General features: G+C 35.8%; 2 protein-coding genes across 2 annotated transcripts; one reads left to right on the top strand and one right to left on the bottom strand.

The window, feature by feature from the left end:
- Positions 1–157: 157 nt before the first annotated feature.
- LOC113062364 (uncharacterized) lies at positions 158–5,595 on the bottom strand. Its single transcript, XM_026232178.1, has 9 exons — positions 5,485–5,595; positions 4,325–4,527; positions 3,034–3,209; positions 2,798–2,887; positions 2,443–2,620; positions 2,063–2,338; positions 1,127–1,457; positions 833–972; positions 158–738 (listed from the first exon to the last, which is right to left on the bottom strand). The coding sequence occupies exons 1-9, from the start codon at positions 5,510–5,512 to the stop codon at positions 577–579; spliced, it is 1,584 nt and encodes a 527-aa protein (XP_026087963.1). The 5' UTR covers positions 5,513–5,595; the 3' UTR covers positions 158–576.
- Positions 5,596–12,776: 7,181 nt separating this feature from the next.
- LOC113062357 (death-associated protein kinase 2-like) lies at positions 12,777–23,979 on the top strand. Its single transcript, XM_026232168.1, has 12 exons — positions 12,777–12,989; positions 16,074–16,244; positions 17,029–17,250; positions 17,689–17,827; positions 18,281–18,410; positions 20,743–20,791; positions 21,398–21,424; positions 21,882–22,034; positions 22,153–22,198; positions 22,307–22,396; positions 23,054–23,140; positions 23,302–23,979. The coding sequence occupies exons 2-12, from the start codon at positions 16,183–16,185 to the stop codon at positions 23,380–23,382; spliced, it is 1,086 nt and encodes a 361-aa protein (XP_026087953.1). The 5' UTR covers positions 12,777–12,989; positions 16,074–16,182; the 3' UTR covers positions 23,383–23,979.
- Positions 23,980–24,930: the final 951 nt, after the last annotated feature.

Here is a 24,930-nt window from a genome sequence, read left to right as displayed (position 1 = left end):
GCGTGTTTGTGGAAATAAAAGTGGGATTTATAGAGCTCCTCTCATTGTGTGTCTGGTCACTCACTGAAATATGCTTTCATCTGTGTGTCTGCTTTCTTTTTCTGTGATGTTCTTCTCATGTAGTGATTAGTGCATTCTTGGTCCTTATGGTAATATCATCTTTCTATCAACTAAGTAATGCTATGTAAAAGCTAGTTATATTATAGTCTATCCAACCTTGTTTGGAGCTATCAATTCACTGAAACGAACAAAATCAGTGGCTTTTAAGATGAATAAATATATTTGATTAAAGTGATTATTTAATTATGACATTTTTGCAGTGCAATTACAACTTTGAAAGAGTGATTCTATGAAAAATAAAATTAATTACATTTAAATGATAAACCAATAAACATGCTTATAACCTCCATGTGGAGGTCACTATTAACAAGCCTTATAAATGTATATACAGGTTATAAGCTATGTAATAGTACACATATGTATCATCCTAATATTTATTACTATGCTGTTTTTTTAAACTTGTCATACAGAGTATTTGTAAAGGAAAGAAGTATAGAGGACAATACAATCATAAGGTCAGCGTTTGGGGTTTGGTGGGGGAAGACATGCTCTTTTTTTGGTTGGTCTTTCTGGAATTTGCTCATAAATTGAGCTGGAGGAATCAATCAGATTTGGCTGCTCTGAATGATGAAAACCTGAGTGTTGAGGTTGAGTCATCATTGGGGGGACACCAAAACTCTGAGGGAAAAATCATAAAATGTAACATTTTTATAACAGACTGAGCACTGTGTACTACACAGAATATCACTCATAAAATCTCATGGATATTTACCTGCCCAGTAAGCTCTGGTCGTAAAGGAGCGTGAACAGATCTTGGGGGTGGTCGAAGAGGAAGACTAGGCCCAGGTCTGGGTACAGCATAGCCTTCTTGGGCACCCTTGATATTCACCTCTGAATATAGATGATGGTTCACTGAAGAAAAGCATGCATATGTTTTATATACTATTTCAGTGCATGGTTCTTTTGAAACCAATTTAAATTAGTCTTATATTTGAACTCCAGACAGGAAACATTAAAAGCTATTCAGTCCTGAGCAAGTTGGATGCTTGTTTTCCTGGTTTCTCACCTTCATCCACTGCTGCCTGCCTCCACCGGCCCACGGCATAGCAGTCAATCTCTTCTGGATGACTGCGTGTGTGTGGAGTTTCTTCATAAGTGTGCAAGGGCTCCATTTTCCAGTATTTTGAGTCTGCTGTTGTGTCAAAGTTTGGGATGGATGGAGTGGCAACAGCCGCTGTCGCTCCCTGGAGGTCCGGGTGGGCACTGAAATTGGGGGGATTTTCTGATACTGCTCTGGGGGGTTTGTTAACTCTAGCATATGGGACATCCACAGGGGAAGCTTGATCCCCTGTTAGATTAAGATTTAAGTGTCTTTCAGCAACCTCAGAACTGCCATTCTAGAGGGAGGAAAAATAGTATTGATGAATTATGTCCTGTTTATAATATGTCATTAAATACTTAAAAAAGTCTTGTAACTTTATCCTTACGAAAACATTTTTTTACCATTTGTATAACCACAGTTTTACTACCAACACCATGGTTAAACTATGGTTAGTTTAGCAAAACCATAGTTAACTTGTGGTTACCCTGGTTTTACTATTGTAACCATGTTTTTTGGGTTGTAGTAAAACCAATTTTCTTAAGCATAAGCTTTGTGTAGTCTGATTTGATGGCACAAGGCAAGAAAATGTTGTTATCCAGTAAATTTAAGCTGTTTTTGGCGTAAGATAACTTCCCTTTAGAAGTATAAATTAAAAGAATCGGTTGCTTCGGGATTCGGATTCGCTGAGTTGTTTTTGATTCACTAAACTAATCGATTCAAACGAATCATTTTGTGTTCAACAAAGAACAAAGATGATATTCTTGTCCACAGATATGACTTTGAAATAAGGCTATGGGATTTTGAATCAGTCTCATTATCCCTCAAAGTTAAATACAAGAAATGTGAAAGAAAAAAAAAATTGATTTTGCTTTTTGCTTTCATTGTCTGTAATTTCCTTACTTCTAAACCAGGAGGCGCTGTTTCAGTTCCATACTTGAATTCTGGCTGTGAGGGAGTCTTTTTCAATGGCTTTCTCACAGCTGCATACTGCACAGGCTCTTCTGTAGCAGAAGTGGTCTGTTCGGAGGGGTTTGTGGGTAATGAGTTCAGAACAGCTGGACCTATAGCCATGGGCAGTTGTGTCTGCTCCTCTTGATCTATTATTGCTTTTCCATTTCTCTCTTCTTCCCCGTCCTTCACCCTCCACCAATTAATTTCCGCAAAACCCCCATCAGACTGGATATCAAGAAAAAAATGACAGGATATGAAGTGAGATATAATATCTTCCTTTCTGTGTTAAAAACCATTAAGATTCGCTAGGGGGAAAAAAAATTGTGTACCTGCATGCAAGGCACAGTCAACATCTCATTAAAGGGCCCCACAGGATTATGGGTATAGTAGCTGATTAGGTCATCCAGGCTTCTATGATGGCTGTGTTCTCCAGCAATTAGATACACACTACCAGCTGATCCACACTCCTCCTCTTCAATTATGAAATGACGACACCGGTCTTCTCCTCTGGGATTTTTAATGAATTTGTTATTTAGTGAGTGAGATTACGGATGTACATGACACCAAAATGTAGCTGAACACACTGCATAACCTAAATGCCATTACATTAGATAACAAAATATCTCACTTCTATAAGATGTACTAGTATTTTGCAGGTATACTAGTATTTTAAAATGAAAGTACCTGTAAGAAAGCACAAAGCCAATCTTTGACTCGCTGAGCCTCAACAGGAAACTGCCTTGTGGCTTATCCTGCAGCAGCTGTTCCGCTTCCCTGAGAGAGTGAGAAAGAGAGCTTGTGTGAAAATGGAAACCGAATATATGTATTCGACACTGTTTCACATCAGCATTTGTGCAACTTTGCTTGTGCACGTGGTTTTCTTTTATGTTTCTGGAAGAATATTTAGATGTGGCTGTAACCTGCGTGTAGCAAAACCGTGGAGCCAGCAGGGGAGAGGCTGTCCGGGCCTGTGCAGTCGAGGCAGCTGCGTTCTTTCAAACCACAGCAGAGTGTGAGCGCGCAGAGATGGAGTCAGAGCCTCCAGGGGCCTCATGGGCCCCAAAACCAGAGCAGGATCTATTCGCTTCACTGTCGTCTTTAACATAGAGAATCCAAGTGTGATGTGATTTAGATTATATTACATATAGATTATAGATATAGATTATATTACAATGCAAAATGTTTTCACGGTTATACTAGTACTGTATAAGTATAAACTACAAAATCTCAAAATAAACATCAACATGGAAATAGACTTGAGTATTCTAAAAATACAAATTAAAGTATTATTTTAAGATAATTTGAAAAATAAAAATCAGCTTGAGGTGATTTTGAAAATAACTTCAAAAGCCCCCACAAGATACGTTCTCATGGATTATTTCAGAATACTTAAAAATATTGTTTTTGATCAATTTGGCCTGAAAATGTAAAGCTTTGTCAGTCTTTGTTTTTGGTCGAACTGACCAACCTGCTATTTCTTTGCTTCAAAAGGCTCTTTAGAGAGAATGTAGAACAGGTGAACCGCTGATAGAAGTGATTTTTGTTTTGTGGAAACTGTAGTGTATGCGCATTTTAACATTGAGGACATTAGAAGTGTTTGTAACACTTTCTATGAAGCCCGTATTTATAATTTATTATAAGGGTATTCTTAAGGCATTATAATGAATGCATAATGCATTATAAAAATGTTTTATAATATGTTATATCAACTCATGAATAATCATAACAACAATTATGATACATCATAATACTTACATATATATGGTTATGAGTTTAAGAGTATGATTATTTATAACACCATATTAAATCTACTTCATTTACAGTATAATGTACTGTATCTTGACATTGTTTATTTAAAGATCTGCACAGTTATCTTACTACAGCTTGTGAGTGGTTAGATGCTGAGTGTTATTTGAGTGTTTCCTGTCGAGCTAATGTTCATTTATTCATGTGAGTACTACTACTACTTATAAGTGGTCTTTGACTGTTTTAAGTAAAGTAGCATCAAAAAAGAAATTGTATAATAATAAATTATATATATATGTACTGCATATGTGAATAATCATAGTATCTTAAAAGCTTAAGGTAGTTTAATTAACCATTATTTGAATTCAATATTTTGAAGGATTATTAGAAGAGTTATTTTTTGGAACAGAGCTCTGTAGACTATTAAAGGTGGTTAGTTACACGTCAATAACTTGACATATTCACCTCATTTTCCTTCTGATGTCCCTGGTTTAATTGCTCTATCCCTTGTTGTGCTGTGGGACGACACTTTATGCTCCGTCGGGGTTTTATGGGAGGTTTCTTGGTCGTGGGACGATTCTCTGGAGCTACAGATGGACGGGGCTTTGGCCTCGGGTAATGGACAGGAAGAGTGCTCAGTCGCTCTTCTCTCTGCTGAGATTCAGCATCTGTACAGAAATAAAATGAATCCTGCTAAATTTGATCATGAAAGCAGACATTATTGAAAAACTTATCAATAGTAAATGAAAGATGGAGCTGATTTTATTTCAGTTTAATTTGTTAAAATGATTCTCTATTAGTGCCTTCGACCTTCGATTGGACTATTTTTTGGCTTTTGAATGTATTTATCTTTAAATACATTCAGATGTTTAATATTAACTTGTAGACGTGAGTATCTAAATATCAGATACAATATAAGTGTGCAAGACTTTGAAAGTTGAGATACAGTTAGAAAGGCACAGAGTCAGGCTCAAAATAACCCTGAACGGAAATGTCAAGTTCTCCACAAGCATCTTAGCAACACAGAACATTCTAGATACCAAACAATCAGCAAAATTATAATGTGACAAATATTAAAGGCTCTTTGTAACACTAAGGCTGTTTTGAGAGATTATGTTATAGCCATGCAGTCAGAATCATTGCATGTGTCTGAGAATTGTAAGGAGTAGATTATCATGGAGATCATGTATTGTAATTTTATACTACGTAAAGTCTAGGATATTTCTGTTTTTTAAACTAACTCTCAATTCTATATTAATGCTAGATTGCCTATAATCTATTTTAACACATTAAAACAAAATAAGCACAGCTTGAGCACCACATAGTTTCATTCTGACAGTAAATAAAACATAAAAAATATATTTACTTTCACAAAAGGATAAATGAAATAAGTATAACCATGTCAAAATAACAGCATTATGTGACATTCTAATAAATATGGACATTTTAAGATTTTAAAAGAAAGATTTCCAGTCGTCAGTGTACCGTCAGAAGAAGCAAGTAAACAACTTATCTTAAAACCATCAGGTTGTTGTTTGTTTATTTTTTTGTAATAAAGCACAGTTGATTTCTACCTTAAAAAGAATTATTATGTAAGTTCAAAAAGGTGTTGAGATATGGCTGACCTTTAATGTTTTGGTTGTCAAAGTCCATGCTCAAGTGCAGGATGTAAAATGCTCTTTCTGTCTGTTCTTGAGTGTTTCTGCCTCATCCTGTTTAAATGCATGTGTGACAGAGAGAGAGAAAGAGAGAGAGAGAGCGGAAAAGGTCACAGGCCAAGATCTGATAGTGAACTGTTTCATTTTTAAACTTCTTGTGAAATATTCAACTGATAAAATAAACAACCTAACAACTTGCATTGATTTTCAAAACCTGCAGTGCACTGGAAAAAAAAAAATAGTATAGAAACCAAATTGCATCAGGAATTTCTAGTAAATTACACAAACAATTACATAGAAACAGAAAGTAACACTTTGAATTAAATGTGAGCATTTGAAGTAGAAAAACTGAAATGGTATTTTCCTTTAAAACATATTACAATAACCTTTTATTTACAACTTTGAAAAATCATTTTTACAGTGTGCCACAATTTATGAATTTTTCAATCATTTGAACTACATGTACACAATTACCAAATTATAAAAAAAATGCTTTGAAAGGAAATGCATTACCATAGCTTGCAAAAAATGATACGTAAAAGTGAAGGTCCTCATAATATCATGTTACTGCTGTTTTGAGTTTCTGTAGATTTTTAAAAATGTTTTTTCATGTTTGTCTATAAAACTAAACTCATGTTTAAAACTTTCTGTAGAATGTTTCCCTCTTCAACACAAATTGTACATCTTCATTTGTATCTATGCAACCTGTTCATGTGCTTTTTATGTATGTTTATTTTTAAGCACAGTGAGAGTGTTGTTAGGGTGAGAGAGAAAGAGCGAGGGTGTGTTTGTGTGTGTGTGTGTGTGTGAGAGAGAGAGAGAGAGAGAGAGAGAGAGAAAAGAGGCAGTTGCGTCACATGACTTGCTCACCACAGGAAAAGAAAGAACGACCACAATGAACAAGAGAGGTGAGGAAAATAGAAAGAGATGACAAAAAAGGTATACAAATGGTAATCAAAGTATACTGTACCCAATACCCATAAGCTTTACTTTAACATTTCTTAATAATGTATTGTGATACACAATGAGATTTCTTCTTTTTTCTTTTTTCCTCGCTTTTATTTTCTGTAGGCTATTTTATTTAGGACCACATTATTATAATGTTATTATGAGGTTATTATTAAAATTATTATTAAAATAACATATTATGATACTCATATCTTTAGTCCAAAATAATTATCAAATTAATTATCATTTAACAAAGGTTTTTTTTTTTTTTTTTTTTTTTTTTTATTCTCTTTCCAAAATAATTTATATTACTACAGTTACAGGGCACGTCCACTAGATGGCCCACATACCTTAACATTCAGAATGAAATTCGGCACGAGACAGGAATGAAAATTACCTGTCATTCTTTGGACTCATTGCATTGTCATACGCATTGTTCTCTCTTTGCTTTCCACTTCCTTTTAATCTGATTCAGAACGTCTGTTTCAAAAATGTGTAGGTTAAATAAGAACAGCAGTCAAGCCATTAGATCTAAACTGAGTTCACTCTAATTCTTGCCTGCAGTATTAGTCACCTTAACTAATTCTCCGAAAATTTTCCGACTTGTTTCTCCTGCTTAAATGCACAAACGAGTCATTTTTTTCTGCTGCAGTAATGGATAATTTTAGCCTCAATCTCTCAACCATGAATTCCAGAGGTTTATGGCGCTGCAGAGAGAGAGTTACCGATTCAACCAGCCCTGTTTTTCATAAGGTGTGCCACGGCAAGCAGTTTTAACACTTACTGTTTAAAACTACCTGATGTATGCAGTTACTACAAATACTGGTGCATCTTAATAAATTAGAATGTCGTGGAAAAGTTCATTTATTTCAGTAATTCAACTCAAATTGTGAAACTCGTGTATTAAATAAATTCAGTGCACACAGACTGAAGTAGTCTTTGGCTCTTTTAATTTTGATGATTTTGGCTCACATTTAACAAAAACCCACCAATTCACTATCTCAACAAATTAGAATATGGTGACATGCCAATCAGCTAATCAACACAAACACCTGCAAAGGTTTCCTGAGCCTTCAAAATGGTCTCTCAGTTCGGTTCACTAGGCTACACGATAATGGGGAAGAATGATGATCTGACAGTTGTCCAGAAGACAATCATTGACACCCTTAACAAGGAGGGTAAGCCACAAACATTCATTGCCAAAGAAGCTGGCTGTTCACAGAGTGCTGTATCCAAGCATGTTAACAGGAAGTTGAGTGGAAGGAAAAAGATTACACCTGCTGGCTCAATCATTGAGTTAAATTCTAGTGGAGGCCTAGTGGCTTTATAAGAAGCAAGTCTACGTGTGGCAGGGTCATTCCGCTTTGTTTTCCTGTCTTGTGGGCCGTAAAGGTCCAGGGGTTTATGTCCGGTTGCTTTCCCCTGTTGTGTGTGTGTGTGCAAAGAGTCTAAGAATGAGGTAAGAAACACTTTTCTTGTGGGCTTCCTTTGTTTTTAAGAGGGGAGATTGTTTAAAATGCAAGTCTATTTGTGTTTTTATTTGTATTTTATGTGTGGCCTGAGAGCGCTAGCTGTTGTTTCATAAGTCTGTATCTACGGCTGTTTCTTACGCTAACTTCATCTACGGCTGTTCTTACGGCTGTTTTGTATACCATCGGTTCCTTTTGCTGTAGTTTCTTTTTGGTTTGTTACTTGCTTATGGATTTGTATGCACTGATTTGCTGTGGGGTTTGGCCCTTCTGTTAATGGTAAAGCTTTATTACGGTCTCTTTGTAACTGTGGGTACATAACTGGTAAATTGTTGACGAGACCATTCTTGAATGTTTTAGGACTAATGACTGTAAAATAAATGTTTTATTTGGGTAAGTCACGTCTTTTTTTAGTAGTATCGAACCTGTTTCCTTTAGTAGCACCTGAGGGTGCATGGTATTTCCCTGGGTGCAAGCCCTAGGGTGGCGTAGTCGTCTCCACACTATTTCTGTTGCGTGACACCACGTTGCTACAAAAATATGGACAATCAACTGAGAGAACCACAGCCTTGTGAGGACTGTCAAGCAAAATCAATTCAAGAATATGAGTGAACTTCACAAGGAATGCACTGACGCTGGGGTCAAGGAATCGAGAGCCACCATACACAGACGTGTCGAGGAATTTGTCTACGGTTGTTGTATTCCTATTGTTCAGCCGCTCCTGAACCACAGACATTGTCAGTTGTATCTTACCTGGGCTAAGGAGAAGAAGAACTGGTACTGTTGCCTAGTGGTCCCAAGTCCTCTTTTCAGATGAGAGCAAGTTTTGTAATTCATTTGGACACCAAGGTCCTAGAGTCTGGAGGAAGGGTGGAGAAGCTCATAGCCCAAATTGCTTGAAGTCAAATGTTAAGTTTCCACAGTATGTGATGATTTGGGGTGCAATGTCATCTGCTGGTGTTGGTCCACTGTGTTTTTTGTAATACAAAGTCCCTGCACCCATTTTAACAAGAAATCTTGGAGCACTTCATGCTTCCTTCTGCTGACCAGCTTTTTGAAGATGCTGATTTAATGTTCCGGCAGGATTTGGCACCTGCCCACACTGCCAAAAGCACCAAAAGTTGGTTAAATGACCATGTTGTTGGTGTGCTTGACTGGCCAGCAAACTCACCAGACCTGAACCCCAGAGAGAATCTATGGGGTATTGTCAAGAGGAAAATTAGAAACAAGAGACCAAAAAATGCAGATAAGCTGAAGGCCACTGTCAAAAGAAACCTGGGCTTTCATACAGTATCACCTCAGCAGTGCCACAAACTTATGACCTCCATGCCACGCCGAATTGAGGCAGTAATTAAAGCATAAAGAGCCACTACCAAGTATTGAATACATGTACAGTAAATGAACATACTTTCCTGAAGACCATCAATTTACTAAAAATGTTTTTTAATTGGTCTTCTGAAGTATTCTAATTTGTTGAGAATTGGTGGGTTTTTGTTAAATGTAAGCCAAAATCATTACAATTAAAAGAACCAAAGACTTAAACTACTTCAGTCTGTTTGCATTGAATTTTTTTTTAATACACAAGTTTCACAATTTGAGTTGAATTACTGAAATAAATGAACTTTTCCACAACATTATAATTTATTGAGATGCACCGTACATTTAAGGAATACAATGGCTGCTAAAATATATATATATATATTTTAATGGGTTATATGAGGTTGCTAAAAAATAACAATATTTTGTGTATTTGGTGTAATGCAATGTGTTTATGTGGTCCGTATAATGTACATTATTGTTTCTTATCTATGCCCCACCTTTCTGAAATGTTTAGATTTTTAGAAAAAGCTCATCATTCTAAAAAAGCGAGGTGTGCTCTGATTGGCCAGCTATCCAGTGCGTTGTGATTGGCAGAATGCCTCAAGCATCAGTCCAGCTGCTCAGCTCATCCACATCCCATCATCAGTTCCCTTATAGCAGTTCAGTCAATGTAGGAGTAACTGAATAACTCTGGATATTGGTTTATTACGCATCAGAGGGAGTGTCAGGCACATTTATAAACCAAATAACTTAAGTAATTTGTGGATTAGTGCGTACTGGAGACATGAACCATTTCAAATAATTCATTTCGATTTGATGAACTAGTTCAACTGGTTAACTAAGAAGATCAGGTTAAATAGAACGATTCATACACTATCCGGACATAACTAGATGAGACTAAACCAATAAAACCCATTACAAACGAGGCATTTGTTGCATCCAGGGAAAATAATTACTGATTATAATGACTTACACTGTGTTTTTACGTGTTGTGTTGCGTATCGCACTGCGTAAACATAAAACCATGTCTGCATTTGTGATCGGAGAAACGACAGCAGGCCTACTCTACACTGTTCAAACCTTGCTTTATAAAAACATACATACAGGCTGTGAGTCAGAAGTGCCAGACTGTCCTTGCATAGTTGGAACTGCCCCACTTTATAGAGAAAGCCTTTGTGCTACAGAAGAGGCGCTGGTCCGTGGCAAAGGCGACATAAACAGTTGCCCAGGGTACAAAATGACTGGGGTGCGCCAGGAAAGGAAAGTTTTTTTTTTTGAAGTTTTGTGACCATTGTGCACTCCTACACAAAAATATTAAGCAAAATAATGACAGTTAACAAAATTCTTGTACTGCTCGATCATCGAACTGATTAAAATAATTTTTGACTAAAATAAAAATGACATCAATGAAAAATAAGATTGGACAACATGTCATGTTGGACTAATTTAAACACTTTCTGCCTCATGATGTACGGCAGGAAGTGACGTAAAGAAGAGGAGCAGAAAAAAAATCAGTAGAACATCTTAACTGGCAACACTGATGCAGTGGAAAATTTTTGCTTGAGTTAACTACTTATTATTTAATTTTACTTTATTATATTATTATTTATTTTTTTATTTTTTTTACAATAAATTTAAGCTTCTGTAAAGTTGTTTTATAATTTCAGTTACATTACTGCTTGCTTTTAATTCACCAAAAGTGTCTAAATTTCCATAATCTAGCATTCATAAAATGAAATAATTCAGTTTAAGTATGTCATTTTTTTTTTTTTAAGGCATTTCATATCGCTGATATTTCTCTCACTGTAGGCGGTGAGTCTGATTTCACCAAGTACAACACATTCCTGGATCAACATCCTTGTTGATCCTGGAACAACATTCCAATCAACCAATCAGAACAGAGATATAATTTTTCAGGAAATATCTGTTTTAGGCTTACAATCAGGGTTAGGTGCTTCTACACCCTTGTTAATCAGCTATCATTTACAACTGATTTTAGGAATAAATTATGGGTATTGTTAGGTTTAGGGGTAGGGATTGGGTTAAGTCTATATTTTTGGACAATAATGTTGATCCAGGATCATCAAAAGATGTTGATCCAGGAACATGTCTTACTTGGCAAAATCACGGTGACCTCACTTTAGGCATATATAACGGAGGCCAGTGTGTATGTGCGGTACAGGTAAACCTCACTCCCCGATTTCAAAGAACGCACAAGTGACTTTAACCTTCTTTAACCTCCCATGCTGGGGACCTGTTGTAGGAACAGCCTGTATCTGGTCTCTTTAATAGGCTATTTTAACAGATACACTCATAAGATACCAACAAGGTGCTTCCACATCTCCATTTATTTATTATCACAGTTTATTTACTACTTATTTATGTTAATACTTATCAGTAGTTATGTTATGTTGTGTTATGTTATGTTATGTTATGTTATGTTATGTTATGTTATGTTACAACTTAACCACTGATTTAAATAAATACGGATAACATGGATAACAATAAATCTTTTTTACCAGGTTAAATGTTGATTATTAGTAAATAGTAATTAGTAATTTGTAAATCTCTCTACCTAACCGTCGATCGTGCGCATCCGCCACATTTGTAGTTTTTCTAATGCATTTTATTTGTGTTTGTAGTTCTGGACTGAATCCTTCGCCAAAGCGCAATGGATTGTGGGCAATTTTAGCCTTTAGAGTGTGCACAGATCCACACTTCAAAAATCAACCTGAAATAATAGACCATCCGGGAACTTTTGCCAAACTCTTTTAAGCATACTATGCTTTGCGGAACACTTCTAATGCCACATACTATTTGATATGGATAGTATGAACACTGAGATGCAGGGTCTCTCGTTGGATTCTACACTTAAGTATGCAACTTTACAGATCTTCTTTATGCACCAAGAGCTTGTAACACTCCAAAGAGAAAGGGAAAATGGAAATCACATTATAAGACCCCTTTAAATGGAAGCACTGTGGTTCAGATATTCTTGTGCAACTAGTATGACTATTTCAATTTCTGATAGCCATTCCAGTTTTAACTAGTATTAATTACTACAAATTATTATTTAGTTATAACGAAATATTTACCATCATCTATTTCGTTTTATTGAGTAGCATACTGGTACCTTCTAGACACATATCTTTCCCAACTGCTCTATTAAAGAATAGCTACTACCTAATGTATAGTTACTAGTTTAATTTGAATAAGTGCCAGCTGCAATCAAAATACATAATGCTGTGACACAAATGTTATTAGCTGGTATCTGAGTTCCACATATGATTGGAATAGTTATATAGTAGTCTAGTTGTTTTGGTAGGATGGATTGCTTACAAGGAATTTTAAGAAGTTACAAAAAGTGTTAGTGTAGGTCTGTGGTTTTCAAACCAGTCCTGCGAGCACCCCCATGCTCAGTTTCTGCGTCACCCTCATCTATCACACCCTATTCACTCATCGGCTGGAGACTGCAAGACCTGAAATGGGTGTGTCAGATATAGCCTAGTGAGACAAACAAAATGTGAGGTGCTAGGGGTGCTTGTAGAACCGGTTTGAATAGCACTGGTGTAGCTGGGTGTAGAGGCGTAGTGTTAAATCGGCTTGCCACATGCACTGCACTGACATGGTCAACATGAGCGTTTCCTCATTTCTGTACTAGCAGCCAGAGGATCTACGGAGGAAATACTGTCCGTCAGACAGACACGAAACGGCTTCTTGACTGATCTATGCCAGGTACGTCCCATAATTGAACCGATTCTTCAGGTTACAGAGGATTTGACACTGAACAGGCTCTTCTATTTGAAAGCAGGGAGATACGTGATAATAAAACTTGAACATTTGTCGCAGTGCATGTTACTAATATAAGTTACTAATACAAGGGAATGGACAGCGTTGCATCGCGATCGTGACGCTTTGGGGCTTCCTATGTGCGTAGCTACGAAACACTCGCAGTGGAATCTGGTACAGACACGACGCGCGGGAATGAAACGGCAACAAGTTTCCACACGCAGGTCTCGTTGACGTGTCCTGCGCAGATCCGATGGGAGATGTTTGATTTGGGTATATCACATAATTATATGATTTCGTTTCATCGCATGCGGGATTTTCTGTCATTGTCATAACCAAAAACAAAAACTGCAGTTTAAACGTTATTTTTCTTCCATTGACATTATGTTTCAAGATTTGTCAAGACTGCTTGAATGTAAAAAACCCTGTGTGAGTTTCAAAACTGCCAATGACTTTATTACGTTGTTTAAAATAAAATAACCAAGTAATACAGACTGTTGCATAATTAGGTTATAGGTAGTGAAATATAAGTGATTATTACCTAGATCTAACTTACTACAAGGGTCTGGCTAACAAACCACAAAGTGACGTGACAATCAGCCAAGTATGGTGACCCATACTCAGAATTGGTGCTCTGCATTTAACCCATCCGAAGTGCACACACACAGAGCAGAGAACACACACCCGGAGCAGTGGGCAGCCATTTATGCTGCGGCGCCCAGGGAGCAGTTGGGGGTTCGATGCCTATTGCCGGCCGGAGATTCGAACCCACAAACTCTCTAACCAATAGGCCACAACTTCTACAATTCTATAATTACACCTGATATTTCTTCTGGATTTAGGGTTTAAAAAAAAAAAGAAAGAAATGCATGTTTCTTTTGTCAGGATTTGGTTTGCAGCGCATGGATTTAGCTGAAAGGCATTACTGATTGCATAATTTTGTCCGCTTGCAAGATAAAATGTCAGGTAACCTGTGTGATTCATATCATAACATCTAGCAAGTTAACTGCTTTCACACAAGTCAAAACTGTATTTTAACATGACTAAATCATCCTAACTTAAAGTTATTTTGGGTTCAAAGTTATATTTGCTTGTGGTGGGTTTCCTGGAAGCTTGAACTAGAATAAATAATGTCATACAAATATTTGTAGCTCTAAGACCAAAATCAAGGATGTGGTCATTATTTTGGGCATTTTATGGTTGCAGATGTGATCTTAGATACAGCAGGCAGAATTCAGACTTTGGAATTGCTCTTCAAGTTCTTTCTTTGATCTTGAATAGAAGGGAATGAAAGCTCAAATCTCAGAATCCACTCACTTGAACATGCAGGCGTAACTCAGCTGTGTTTACAAAATAAAGTAGCTATCATAATGTGATGGAAGATAAGCTCTATCCTTATAGTGTATATACCTTTTATGTTAAAATGTTGCAAAATGCATTAATGATGGAAAAATGACAACACAAGCTGAGACTAATTTTTGAGCACAGTTTTACTGGATATGAGTGAGTAATTTGACACAGCCGAGTGAGTGTTGCTCCAATGAAGCGAAAGGGGAGTTTTGTGTTGTGCAATGAAGGCTATTGTTCTGCTCTTTGGCTTTTTTCCTGGTATTTTACTGTAGGAAGCTGAAGTGAGATGGGTGGTGTAATATTTTGGAAAAACTATTCTGTTTCCTCTAAACACAGCTGATGTGCACTTTCAATGTCCACTTGTTCTGTAAACTTCAGTTTGGCACACAGAAATATAGACTGTTGCCTTTATCATCACAGAGTAATGCAGATGGATTTAAGAACATGAGATGTGTAGTGTGTTTGCATCTGTGTATAGCGCTTGTCTTCTAGATGTGTGTTATGTAAAATAACTTTTTCTTTCCAAAGACACTCTCTTGCTTGTGTTTTGCTCTTTCAGCTTCTAAGCACTGAGCTCTGATTGGCTGACTGGGTGCTCCAGACACTGTTAGACTTTGATCAAATACTTTAAGTACTTTTAAGTACTTTTTCTAAAAAGAAAATGTGTTTGGTTTGTTTCTGTGTGAAACTAACAGCCACAATGCTAGACAGGCTCTTTCTGGTGTGGTTATATTGTTGCTAGGGTATTCTGGGTGGTTGCTAGAATGTACTGTGTGTTTTCTAGGGCATTTATGGCTGATTGCTAGGACATTGCTAGGTGATTGCCAGGGTTTTCCATCTGGTTGCTAGGGCACTGTTGGATTGTTATATATATAATAAAGAATAATATTCTTGCTTCTCTCAGCAGTCTTTGAGAGAGAGTCACATTCACAGCACTTTTACATTATTTACATCAATTGGAGTGTAATGTGAAATAATCCACCTCCAGTATCACACCATTTATACTTATAGCTCAAATGTTCTCCTCTGAAATGGGTAAATGATCGATTATATTGGTAGACAGGCAGATGGATAGACATGCTAAAACAAGACCTTGTTTGTTTTGTCACTCCACAAATAATCTTTCTCCTCGCAACACCTCCTCATTCAATGTCTCATTTCTTCCTCCCCTGGTGACAAATCGTGTTAGCCACTGAAATCCAATTACACCACAACTCAGTGTGGGGAATTGGCTCATTATTTAATGATGCATTAATATACGTAATCATGGAAGTGTAACTGAGGTCTTGGCAGCACTGTGTTCATGCTCTGTGCAACACATTGTGGCATATTGGTTTGTCCACACTTGGCTGAAGTTTTAGGACTGTCTTGTTTACGTATGTTCGAATTGCTAAAGCATTTAGTCTAACATTTTTTCTCATGTGTGTAATTCTGGCTTATCAGACCCTCTGGGGTCTCGTAAATTATTTCCTTATATCTCTTCTGTTTATATCTTTCTGTTCCCAGCTAGTGTGGTTGTACTGTCACACCTTTAAAGGCTGCCAGAGCAGTTAAAGTCATAAAATGCTTACTTAATAAATGATTGTGCAAGTTTAGTTAAATTCTTATAGAAATGCTTTCTGTTTGTTTGGAGTTCTGTTCAACTGAAATAGGCCACTAACAACTTCCTGTGGTTTTTAGGTGTGGACCTAATACTTACCCCAGTATGAGCTCTATACAGTAGCCCATAGCTTTCCTTTGAACATTTACGGACAGAGGACATCGAAGAGACAAAGAGAGAATCAGCAGCATGGCTGTCTTCAAGCTGGATAATGTTGAAGATCTTTATGAGATTGGAAGCGTTTTGGGAAGGTAAAGATATGCACATCTATTTAATTTCTCTTTTATTATCTTTCCTGGAGAAAAAACAATTGATCAGATGATGGTACCATGTACTACTGTTCAAAAGTTCAAAAGTAATTAAGATTTTAAGAAATGTATGCTTTTATTTAGCATGGATCCATTAATTACAAAGTAAAACATTGTTTCAATAAAAAATGTCATTCAAATAAATATTGTTCTTTTGAACTTTTGGTTCAGTGAACAATCCTGGAAGAAAAGCAGATAATATCTTGGTATTAACATGGCAACATTTTCAAAATATAAATGTTGTAAAATGTTGCCATGTTAATACCAAGATATTACTTTAAGTGCCTCTAAAATGCTATTTAAATGCCAATGTATATGAAAATTATCATACTTTTTTATATATATTATATTATTTTTATGAAAATTAATATTTTGATGTTTGCATAACCTTTAAAAATCTTGCATCGGTAAGAGTTTTTAAAGTTTTTAAAGTTTTTAAAGCTAATCCGATTAAAAAATACAATAAAAAATGTGAAATTATTGCAATGTAAAACTTGTATATAAAATAAAACTTTTATCTTATTTAAATATATATTTTAAATTGTAATTGATTATGGATTATGTAATCAAAAATAAATACAAATGATCAAGATAAAAAAATCTAAAATAAATTGAGAAAAAAAGAAAAAATTTAAATAATTTACAATGCCATATATACTAAATATTAGTAATACCTAGGTCTTATTTTAACACTTATCTCTATTTATTCTGTCTTTTGTCGTTGTAGTGGTCACTTTGGACAGGTGTGTGAGGTGCGGGAACGGGCCACTGGTGTTCTGTGGGCGGGGAAATTCCTGAAGCTGAAGAAAGGCGCAGGAAGCAGGTTAGGCCTGGAGAGGAAGAATGTGGAGAAGGAGGTGGAGGTCCTACAGAGCCTTCAGCATCAAAACATCATGGCTCTCAGAGATGTTTTCGAGAGCAGGTCAGAGGTGGTTCTCATCGTTGAGCTGTAAGTATGTGTTTGTTTTTTTGAGATTAAAAAAAAAAAAAAACACTGGGAGGAAACACACCTGAATGAAGGTGATAGATAGAGAGAGGAGGAAGATTGTATGTAGAAAACAACAGAAAGTTAAGATTTAATATCACCTAAAAATAAAAAGTAAAAAAATCTAAAATATATTTTACATGAATAAAATATATATTTTAGGGCCTCTTTTTTAACGAACCTTTATTTCATGAAAATTAACCACGTCTCCCACGAATTCAAATCATCATAATGCAAAAAAAAAGGAAAGTTTAACTGAAAATTAAACTAAATTACAGTTGCAATTTACAATTTAAATACTGTATTTAATAATAATAAAAATGTTTGCATTACATGAGAATAATAGTATTTCTTTGTTCTTTGATCTATGGTTCATTCTTCTTTCTTGTTGATCTTATCTAGCATAAAGGGTGGCGAGCTCTTTGATTTCATCGCTGAGAAAGAGAACCTCACAGAGACGGAAGCCATTGAGTTCATGAAGCAGATTCTGGAAGGTGTCCGCTACATGCACCAAAAAAATATTGCCCATTTCGACCTGAAGGTAGGAAGGCAGCCCATCTTTCTGCTAGCCTCCATCTAAATAAGTCAGAACTACAAACCAATTAACCACATGAACAGTTTCAAATGACCTTCGAAAGTTAATTTTAACTCTGTGTAGCAAGCATGTCACTTCCTATAAAGATTTCAGTGAGGAAGCAGACCTTTGGGTGTACCTTTCTCAGCCAAGCTGTCACCTCTGACCAAAATGAATTTCACACTCCGAACACAACAGTATTTATTCAGAAAAAAGGACAAATATCTTGATTGTGTTCACTTTGTGGAAATGCCCTAAATCCACTATATTTTAAAAAGCACTTGGTTTGGGTTCGATGAATTTCAACACAAGTTTAAAAAATGTACAACCTTATAAACTAAACGTATAATTTACAAAAAACAGTAACTTTCTTGTGCATATGGCAAAAGAAATGTTCTTTTCTTCCTTCTTGTTCTTCAGCCGGAAAATATCATGTTGTCTGACAAACACGCTCCCCATCCAGACATCAAGATCATTGATTTCGGCATGGCTTATCGCTTTACTCCAGGAGAAGAGTATAAGAGTTTAGGTGGAACCCCTCAGTATATCGGTGAGTGGTTCAGTCTATGTGGTTTGGGTTCAAGTGAAAAGGCCATAAACCTACGCTGTGCAGACCTGAATGCTTGTCCAATACCACAAGCATGAGATATGCACTACTGTTGAGGTCGGAATTTAAGAAGAATTTTTTTATTTTTTTTTAACTAAGGCTACATTTATTTTATCCAAAATACAGTAAAATCTGTAATATTGTGAAATGTTATTGCAATTTAAAGTATTTCTATTTAAATATATTAGAATATAATAAATAAAAGGATATTATTCCTGTGATGGCCGAACTGAATTTTCAGCAAAATTACTCTTTAGTGTCACATGTTCCTTTAGAAATCATTATAATATGTTTATTTGCTGCTCAAGATTTTATTTTATTTTATTCTTATTAACAATGTCAGAAACAGTTGTGCTGCTCTATATTTTTTTTTGTGTAAACTGTGACAGATTTTTTTCAGGATTCTATGATGAGTAAAAAGTTCAAAAGAACAGCATGTATTTCATATAGTTTTGTGACTGTGTGACTCGTGCTGAGTCATAATGCACATGGGCTAATTTTACGAGCTACAGGCAAAAGTGAAATATGTCGATTTTGAGGTTTTCGCAAATGTCAACTGAAGCGTGCACACAAAGACACCTCCGATTGTGTCATATACAGTATAAATATACAGTAAATATACAGTACACAGAATTACAGTCTTTAAGTATTCATGCAAACATAAACTGTTATGTCTTTAGTGAACATTTGGGGAACCGTTGGGGAAAAAAATCTGATGTGTAACATTATATTAGATCCATGAAGCGTGTGCACATGTTGAGTTTGCATCTGCTCCAGTGTGTGTTTGAATCTACTCAAGCTTTAGTCTCTGCATGCATTATGTTCCTACCTTTAGCAATATGCACAATTTTTATTTCTAGCGGTCTCCATGGAGACTGAGTTCAGATGACATGGCAGAGCTCTTTAAGTTCAGCGGAAAATTGAGTGGACAGGAACAGAAATAACTATTGTTAGATCAAATAAGTGATGTCACTGCTGATGTACAGCAGAAATGTCTTTGAGTCATACATCACTGAGTAACCTAAAGGAAAAATACTGAAATGTGACAGACACACACACACACAGACACACACTGGTTGGCCTGCTACACTCATCTGAGCTCTTACAGAATGCAGATGCACACATATTTTGTCCGTGTGGCCTGAAACTGTGAACTTCACTAGTCTAGAGAGAGACCAGCATTATTTTCTAACAACCAATTACAATAGGGATACTTTAAATACTGAAATGCAAAACAGAATTAGTTTTAATTCTGATTTTGGACACAATAACAAATAGTTGAATTATTTGAACAGTAAAAATATACATAATTTAAATAAATATGAATTATAAACAAAAACTAATGTATTAAATAAATAAATGTAAATATATTATTAAATAATAATACTAATAATAATACCAATAATAATAATCTTACTAGATTTTTTCAGATGTAAATAGTCTTAATGCATAATATAAATATTAAATAATAAATTAGAAATATTGTATTAGATAAATACATAGTTTAATAATATAATAGTAAATGATAATAATTAATATAAAATAATAATGTTAGTAGTTGTTGTGAGATAAAGTCTTTACATAATAATAAAAAAAATATTTTATTTCCTATAAATGCTGAATAAATGTAATTGTACATAGAAAACTGTGATTATTGGTACAGTACAAACCAAGTATTATTTCTACATGAGACAGAAGCAGTATGCTATTTAGCAGACCCCTTTGTTCAAAGTGACTAGCACTTTACTTATCATGAGGACATCCTTTGTGAAAAACTAGAGGTTAAGTGTTTTTCTAAGCACATATGATGATCTTAGTAACACTCAGGCGTATGTATGGCTGTACCAGTTTTAGCTGCCGAAATCCTCAGTAATGAAACTATCACCGCCACTTTGTTATTTCAAATGCATTTTCATTTGAACAGGTTTGTCCACTTCAAAGAAAAATTTTAATATCCTTGTGTACTCTCTAACCTTGTGTAAGCAGTTTGTGTTCAAAAGTCATGAGGGTGAATAAGTGATGAAAGATTTAGTTTTTTTGTTAAACTATTCCTATGAATTGTTTTCAATTACAAAACAACTAGAGATTAACAGGAGATGCCTTCATGCCTAGTTTGTTTGTTAGTCAGCTACTGTCCGGCCAAAGCTCCTTGAAATGTTTGATTAATGCAATAAAATTGCTGATAAAATCCTGAAGAATTTATGAGAGCCAACAAAGAGTTAGAGATTTTAATTTTCACTTGCATTAAGCATTTGTGTCTCTCCATCTGTTTCAGCCCCTGAGATTATCAACTTCGAGCCTCTCGGTACAGCAGCAGATATGTGGTAAGTCTTACCTGATTAAATTAGCAACACAAACACTCATACATACATGGAAATATAGTGTTAGAGTGCTTAAGGGAGTTTTCGGTCATGCTCAGACTTGATTTGTCTTCTTTCAGCATCCCCAGGTGCTCGTTAAAGTGCATTTGTCTCAGCATGTATATGCATTTGTACTTCATAATATGCATCTGAAAATGGATGTCATGTGCGGAACATTGTCAGAAGGCAAACTATTTTGGCTTTTGACATAGTGCAGTAGCTATCATCTGCCGCGCCAAAGAAAGCAACTCAAGTCTAGTTAGCATAATGTTAGCATAACGCTCGTTCGGTTTACATCTCATTTGTTCCTGAAGCCCGGCTAGTACAGCACGGCACAAACGAAGCCGAGGTCATGGGTTTGATTTCCAGAGAACACTGATAAAATGTGAAAATTCACTTTGGATGGAGTAATATATTAAATAAATAAAGGTTCTATATCAATGTAGACCTTAGAATTATAGTTTATACTCATATGATATTAAAAATTGCATGTTAAATGTCTTAGAACTCTATACATTGGTTTTAAGAGTCAATTAATGATGATTAATCATGTTCTTTGATGTTTTTCAGGAGCATTGGTGTCATTACCTACATTTTGTAAGTAATCTTCCATTGTTAATCATACTATAACACTCCTGGCGGTCAAACCCTTTAAGAATGAGTCTGCAAACCAAAGTGCTGTTCCAAATATTCAGATTTTAACTGGGACATAAATTACCTCTGAAATAAAGCCTCCCTTTGACAAGCAATGTGCTTTTTTAAGTTTATAGGTCAGGTCCTGTGGGTTGAGATGAGTGATGTCAGAAATGAAGTCCACCAGACACAGAGTACATAAACAACAGAGTGACTAGAAATAGCCTTTATCTTAATGCAGGGATAAAGCAGTTGATCTTGGTGTGCATATTTTTTAATTGTTAACATATTTTCTATCATCCCAGATTATTGTAGAGAGATATTTCAGAGATAATACCCGTAGAAACTGTTGTATTTTGATGGAAACTCTGCTTGCCATAATACATTTTTACTACATAAATATGTGTATTTATGCCATCAGTTTGAGCGGCCTGTCACCGTTCCAAGGTGAGACGGACGAAGAGACCCTGAGGAACATTGTGGCACTGAAGTACGAGTTTGAGCCTCACCACTTCAGCCAAACCAGCAACATGGCCAAAGACTTCATCCAGAAACTGCTAGTTAAAGACCAGAGGTGACAAGAATCATATTTATTTTATTTAAATAATGGAATAATTTAATCTTTAACTGTCTAATCGTAATATTTTAAGTTGCTAAATATTTTTATTCTGCTTTTGTGCATTTGTATTTAGTGAAAGGATGACAGCAGAAGAGTGTCTCATTCACCCCTGGATTAAGGTGAAATGCATAAACTTGCCCGCTTCCTCATATTATATTTTCTGATTCATTTTACCTTCCCTTTAGGATCATTTCAGTAACTGTTTTCCGCATCCATTTCTATTTCAGCCTCTCAATAGAACTCAAATTGCCAAGAGGAACCGCTCCTCCATCAACATGAAGAACTTTAAGAAGTTCAACGCGAGGAGGAAATGGAAGGTTGGTGTTCGTGTCACTGCTGTGGGTTTTGTTAACATGGTCAGAGAAACTCACTATTGGCTGGAGTGTGTAGATTACTGTGTCGATACTCACAGACCAACTTTTTCTGTCACAAACTGTGTGTCATGTCTTTTTGTCTCTCTCAGTCATTCTCTGTCCCTCCTGAAGTTTTAATGAACATCTAGTTTAGCTTTTATTTGTCATATGAGCCAATCAGTCATATCAGTTTCAATACTGATATACAGTACAATATATTGTATCAACATCTGTTTTTATATAATTTGATGATGCATGCATTTCATTCGCTGTGATGCGAGTGGTAGCGTGTCTCTTAAAGGGAAAGTTCACATAGATGTTAGTTGTGAGTGACCAGGGGCTCTACAAAAAGCAACAGAAATGACTAAAATGTTCCCTTAAGTGTCTGAACAGGCTGCTAACACTACCTTAGCTGGCTTAGATGACTCCCTTCTCTAAACGAACAGACCTATGAGTAAAAGAGAGACACCTGCTGTTCAGTAGAAACACTGAGTCATTGTGTTACTCTGTCATGATGCATTTTTCTTGCTCTCCTCGTCTGGATTGTGACAAATATTTTGCACAGGTAGGCTGTGATATTTATTAAAAATGAACTAACTAGCTGATTTTCTAACCACACAGATGTCCTTTAACATGGTTTCAGCATGTAATCGGTTTTGTCGACTGCAATTACTGTGTAAACCCCGCATCCCGGAGCAACAAGAACTGGTAAGAATCTCATGAAAAATACAATTTTAAAAGCGTGTTAATTGTAGCAAATATTTTTTTCTCATTAGTGTAATGAGAAGTAGCCTACAGGGCAAATGTGCTTAATTGTTATAAATAATGCAATGTTTCTTTACTTGTTCTGGTGGGTTTTTTTCAATCAGAGAGACTGTGAGAGCGATCAGGAGGACACAGGCACAAAACCTGCCTCTCTCTTACGCAGACGTCTTAGTAGCAGTTCATAAATATCACCGGTTGAGGGAGTCAAAAATCACAAGTATCTCCCTATAACGAGACTGCAGCGCTCATTCGACCAATAGTACTTCGTACTGCCAACAGGAGGAGACATGGACCGCAATCAACAGGATCTCTTCACCCATCTGAAGACCTTGAACCTCAGTGCATGCAATTGCCCAACCACCAGCTGCATATCCAGTTACAGTGGATGACTACATCTGAAAGAAAGATGGGGCCATGCAATCATTGTGCTTTTCTATGGTAATATGCAAGCATTTTCATAGAGTTCTACCTCTGACTGACTGAGTGTGTTCTACCTGAATTACTGAGGAGAGGGGGGTCAGGCGTCTTGAAGGATGTACTTACAATATTAAGTTTTCCTTAAACTAAGAGTGTTTTTATTTTCAGATTTATTTTAGTGGGATATATATATGAAGAGTTCAGATGCAAAAGCCTCTAAATGCCATCTGAAATTTTCATCTAAAATTAGGATTTTTATTAAGCTCCTAATGCATAGGTTGAGGCATTTTACTTTAGTGGCAATGTGCAGGTCCTTTTCCAGGCTATTAAAGTGAAATAACTGAACATAAGTATAGAAACTTGATAAAAATCCTAATTTTAGATGAAAATTTCAGATGGCATTTAGAGGCTTTTGCATCTGAACTCTTCATATATATATATATATATATATATATATATATATATATATATATATAAATATATATATATATATATATATGCAACGCTATCTCACGACCAATTCGTATGCGTTTTACAAGGTGGCTTATTCTTACGAATTTGTAAAACCTCACTCGTACGATTTTATACGATTTGTCTAAACCCAAGTGACGGTTAGGTTTAGGGGCGGGGTTAGGTGTAGGTCCTGCGTACAAATTCATACGAATTGTGAAAATCGTAAAATACATACGATTTGGCAAAAATCGAATGAATTTGTACGAGTGTAGTCGTACGTATTAGAACGAATAAGCCACCTCGTGAAAAATTACGAATAGCCGTGAGATTGGGTTGATATATGCTATATACACTACTGTTCAAACATTTGGGAATGTTTTTCTTGCAAAGAAAGGAATAGTTTTTATTCAGCAAGGATGCATTACATTGATCAAAAGTGACAGTTAAGATATTTATATTGTTACAAAAAAATATGTATATATATTTCGAATAAATTCTATTCTTTTTAACTTTCTATTTATCCCAAAAAAGCCATTATGCTTTTTACAAAAATAGCACATAACTGTTTTCAGTGTTTGATGTTTACTTAGCAGCAAATCATCATATTCGAGTGATTTCTGAAGGATCGCGTGACACTGAAGACCGGAGGAGTGGATGCTGAATGATTAGGGAGATAAAATTCTTACTGACCCTAAACTTTTTTGAATGGTAGTGTTTAATAGCCTATATGCTAATATATTAAAGCCCCATTTATACCTGGTACTAACATCTAGCACAAATACATGTTAGCAGCTTGCATTAGGAGTTCGAAGGAAGGTCTCTGAGAAATATTGTTCAAATTTAAAATGAATAACATTAAAAAG

This window comes from Carassius auratus, chromosome 44 (assembly GCF_003368295.1).
Source record: "Carassius auratus strain Wakin chromosome 44, ASM336829v1, whole genome shotgun sequence".
NCBI lineage: Eukaryota > Metazoa > Chordata > Actinopteri > Cypriniformes > Cyprinidae > Carassius > Carassius auratus.
Note: the sequence above shows the minus strand (reverse complement) of the source record. Positions and strands in the feature narration are given on the sequence as shown.

Bases quoted from the DNA above. Each gene is read 5' to 3' on its own strand.
- LOC113062357 (XM_026232168.1), top strand. From the start codon at position 16,183: ATGGCTGTCTTCAAGCTGGATAATGTTGAAGATCTTTATGAGATTGGA. The intron at 17,251-17,688 runs GTAAGTATGTGT...GATCTTATCTAG, and splicing joins GTGGTTCTCATCGTTGAGCT to CATAAAGGGTGGCGAGCTCT. The intron at 22,035-22,152 runs GTGACAAGAATC...ATTTGTATTTAG, and splicing joins CTGCTAGTTAAAGACCAGAG to TGAAAGGATGACAGCAGAAG.
- LOC113062364 (XM_026232178.1), bottom strand. From the start codon at position 5,512: ATGGACTTTGACAACCAAAACATTAAAG. The intron at 3,210-4,324 runs GTGAATATGTCA...TCTATGTTAAAG, and splicing joins GACATCAGAAGGAAAATGAG to ACGACAGTGAAGCGAATAGA. The intron at 2,339-2,442 runs GTACACAATTTT...CTTGATATCCAG, and splicing joins TGACTGTGCCTTGCATGCAG to TCTGATGGGGGTTTTGCGGA.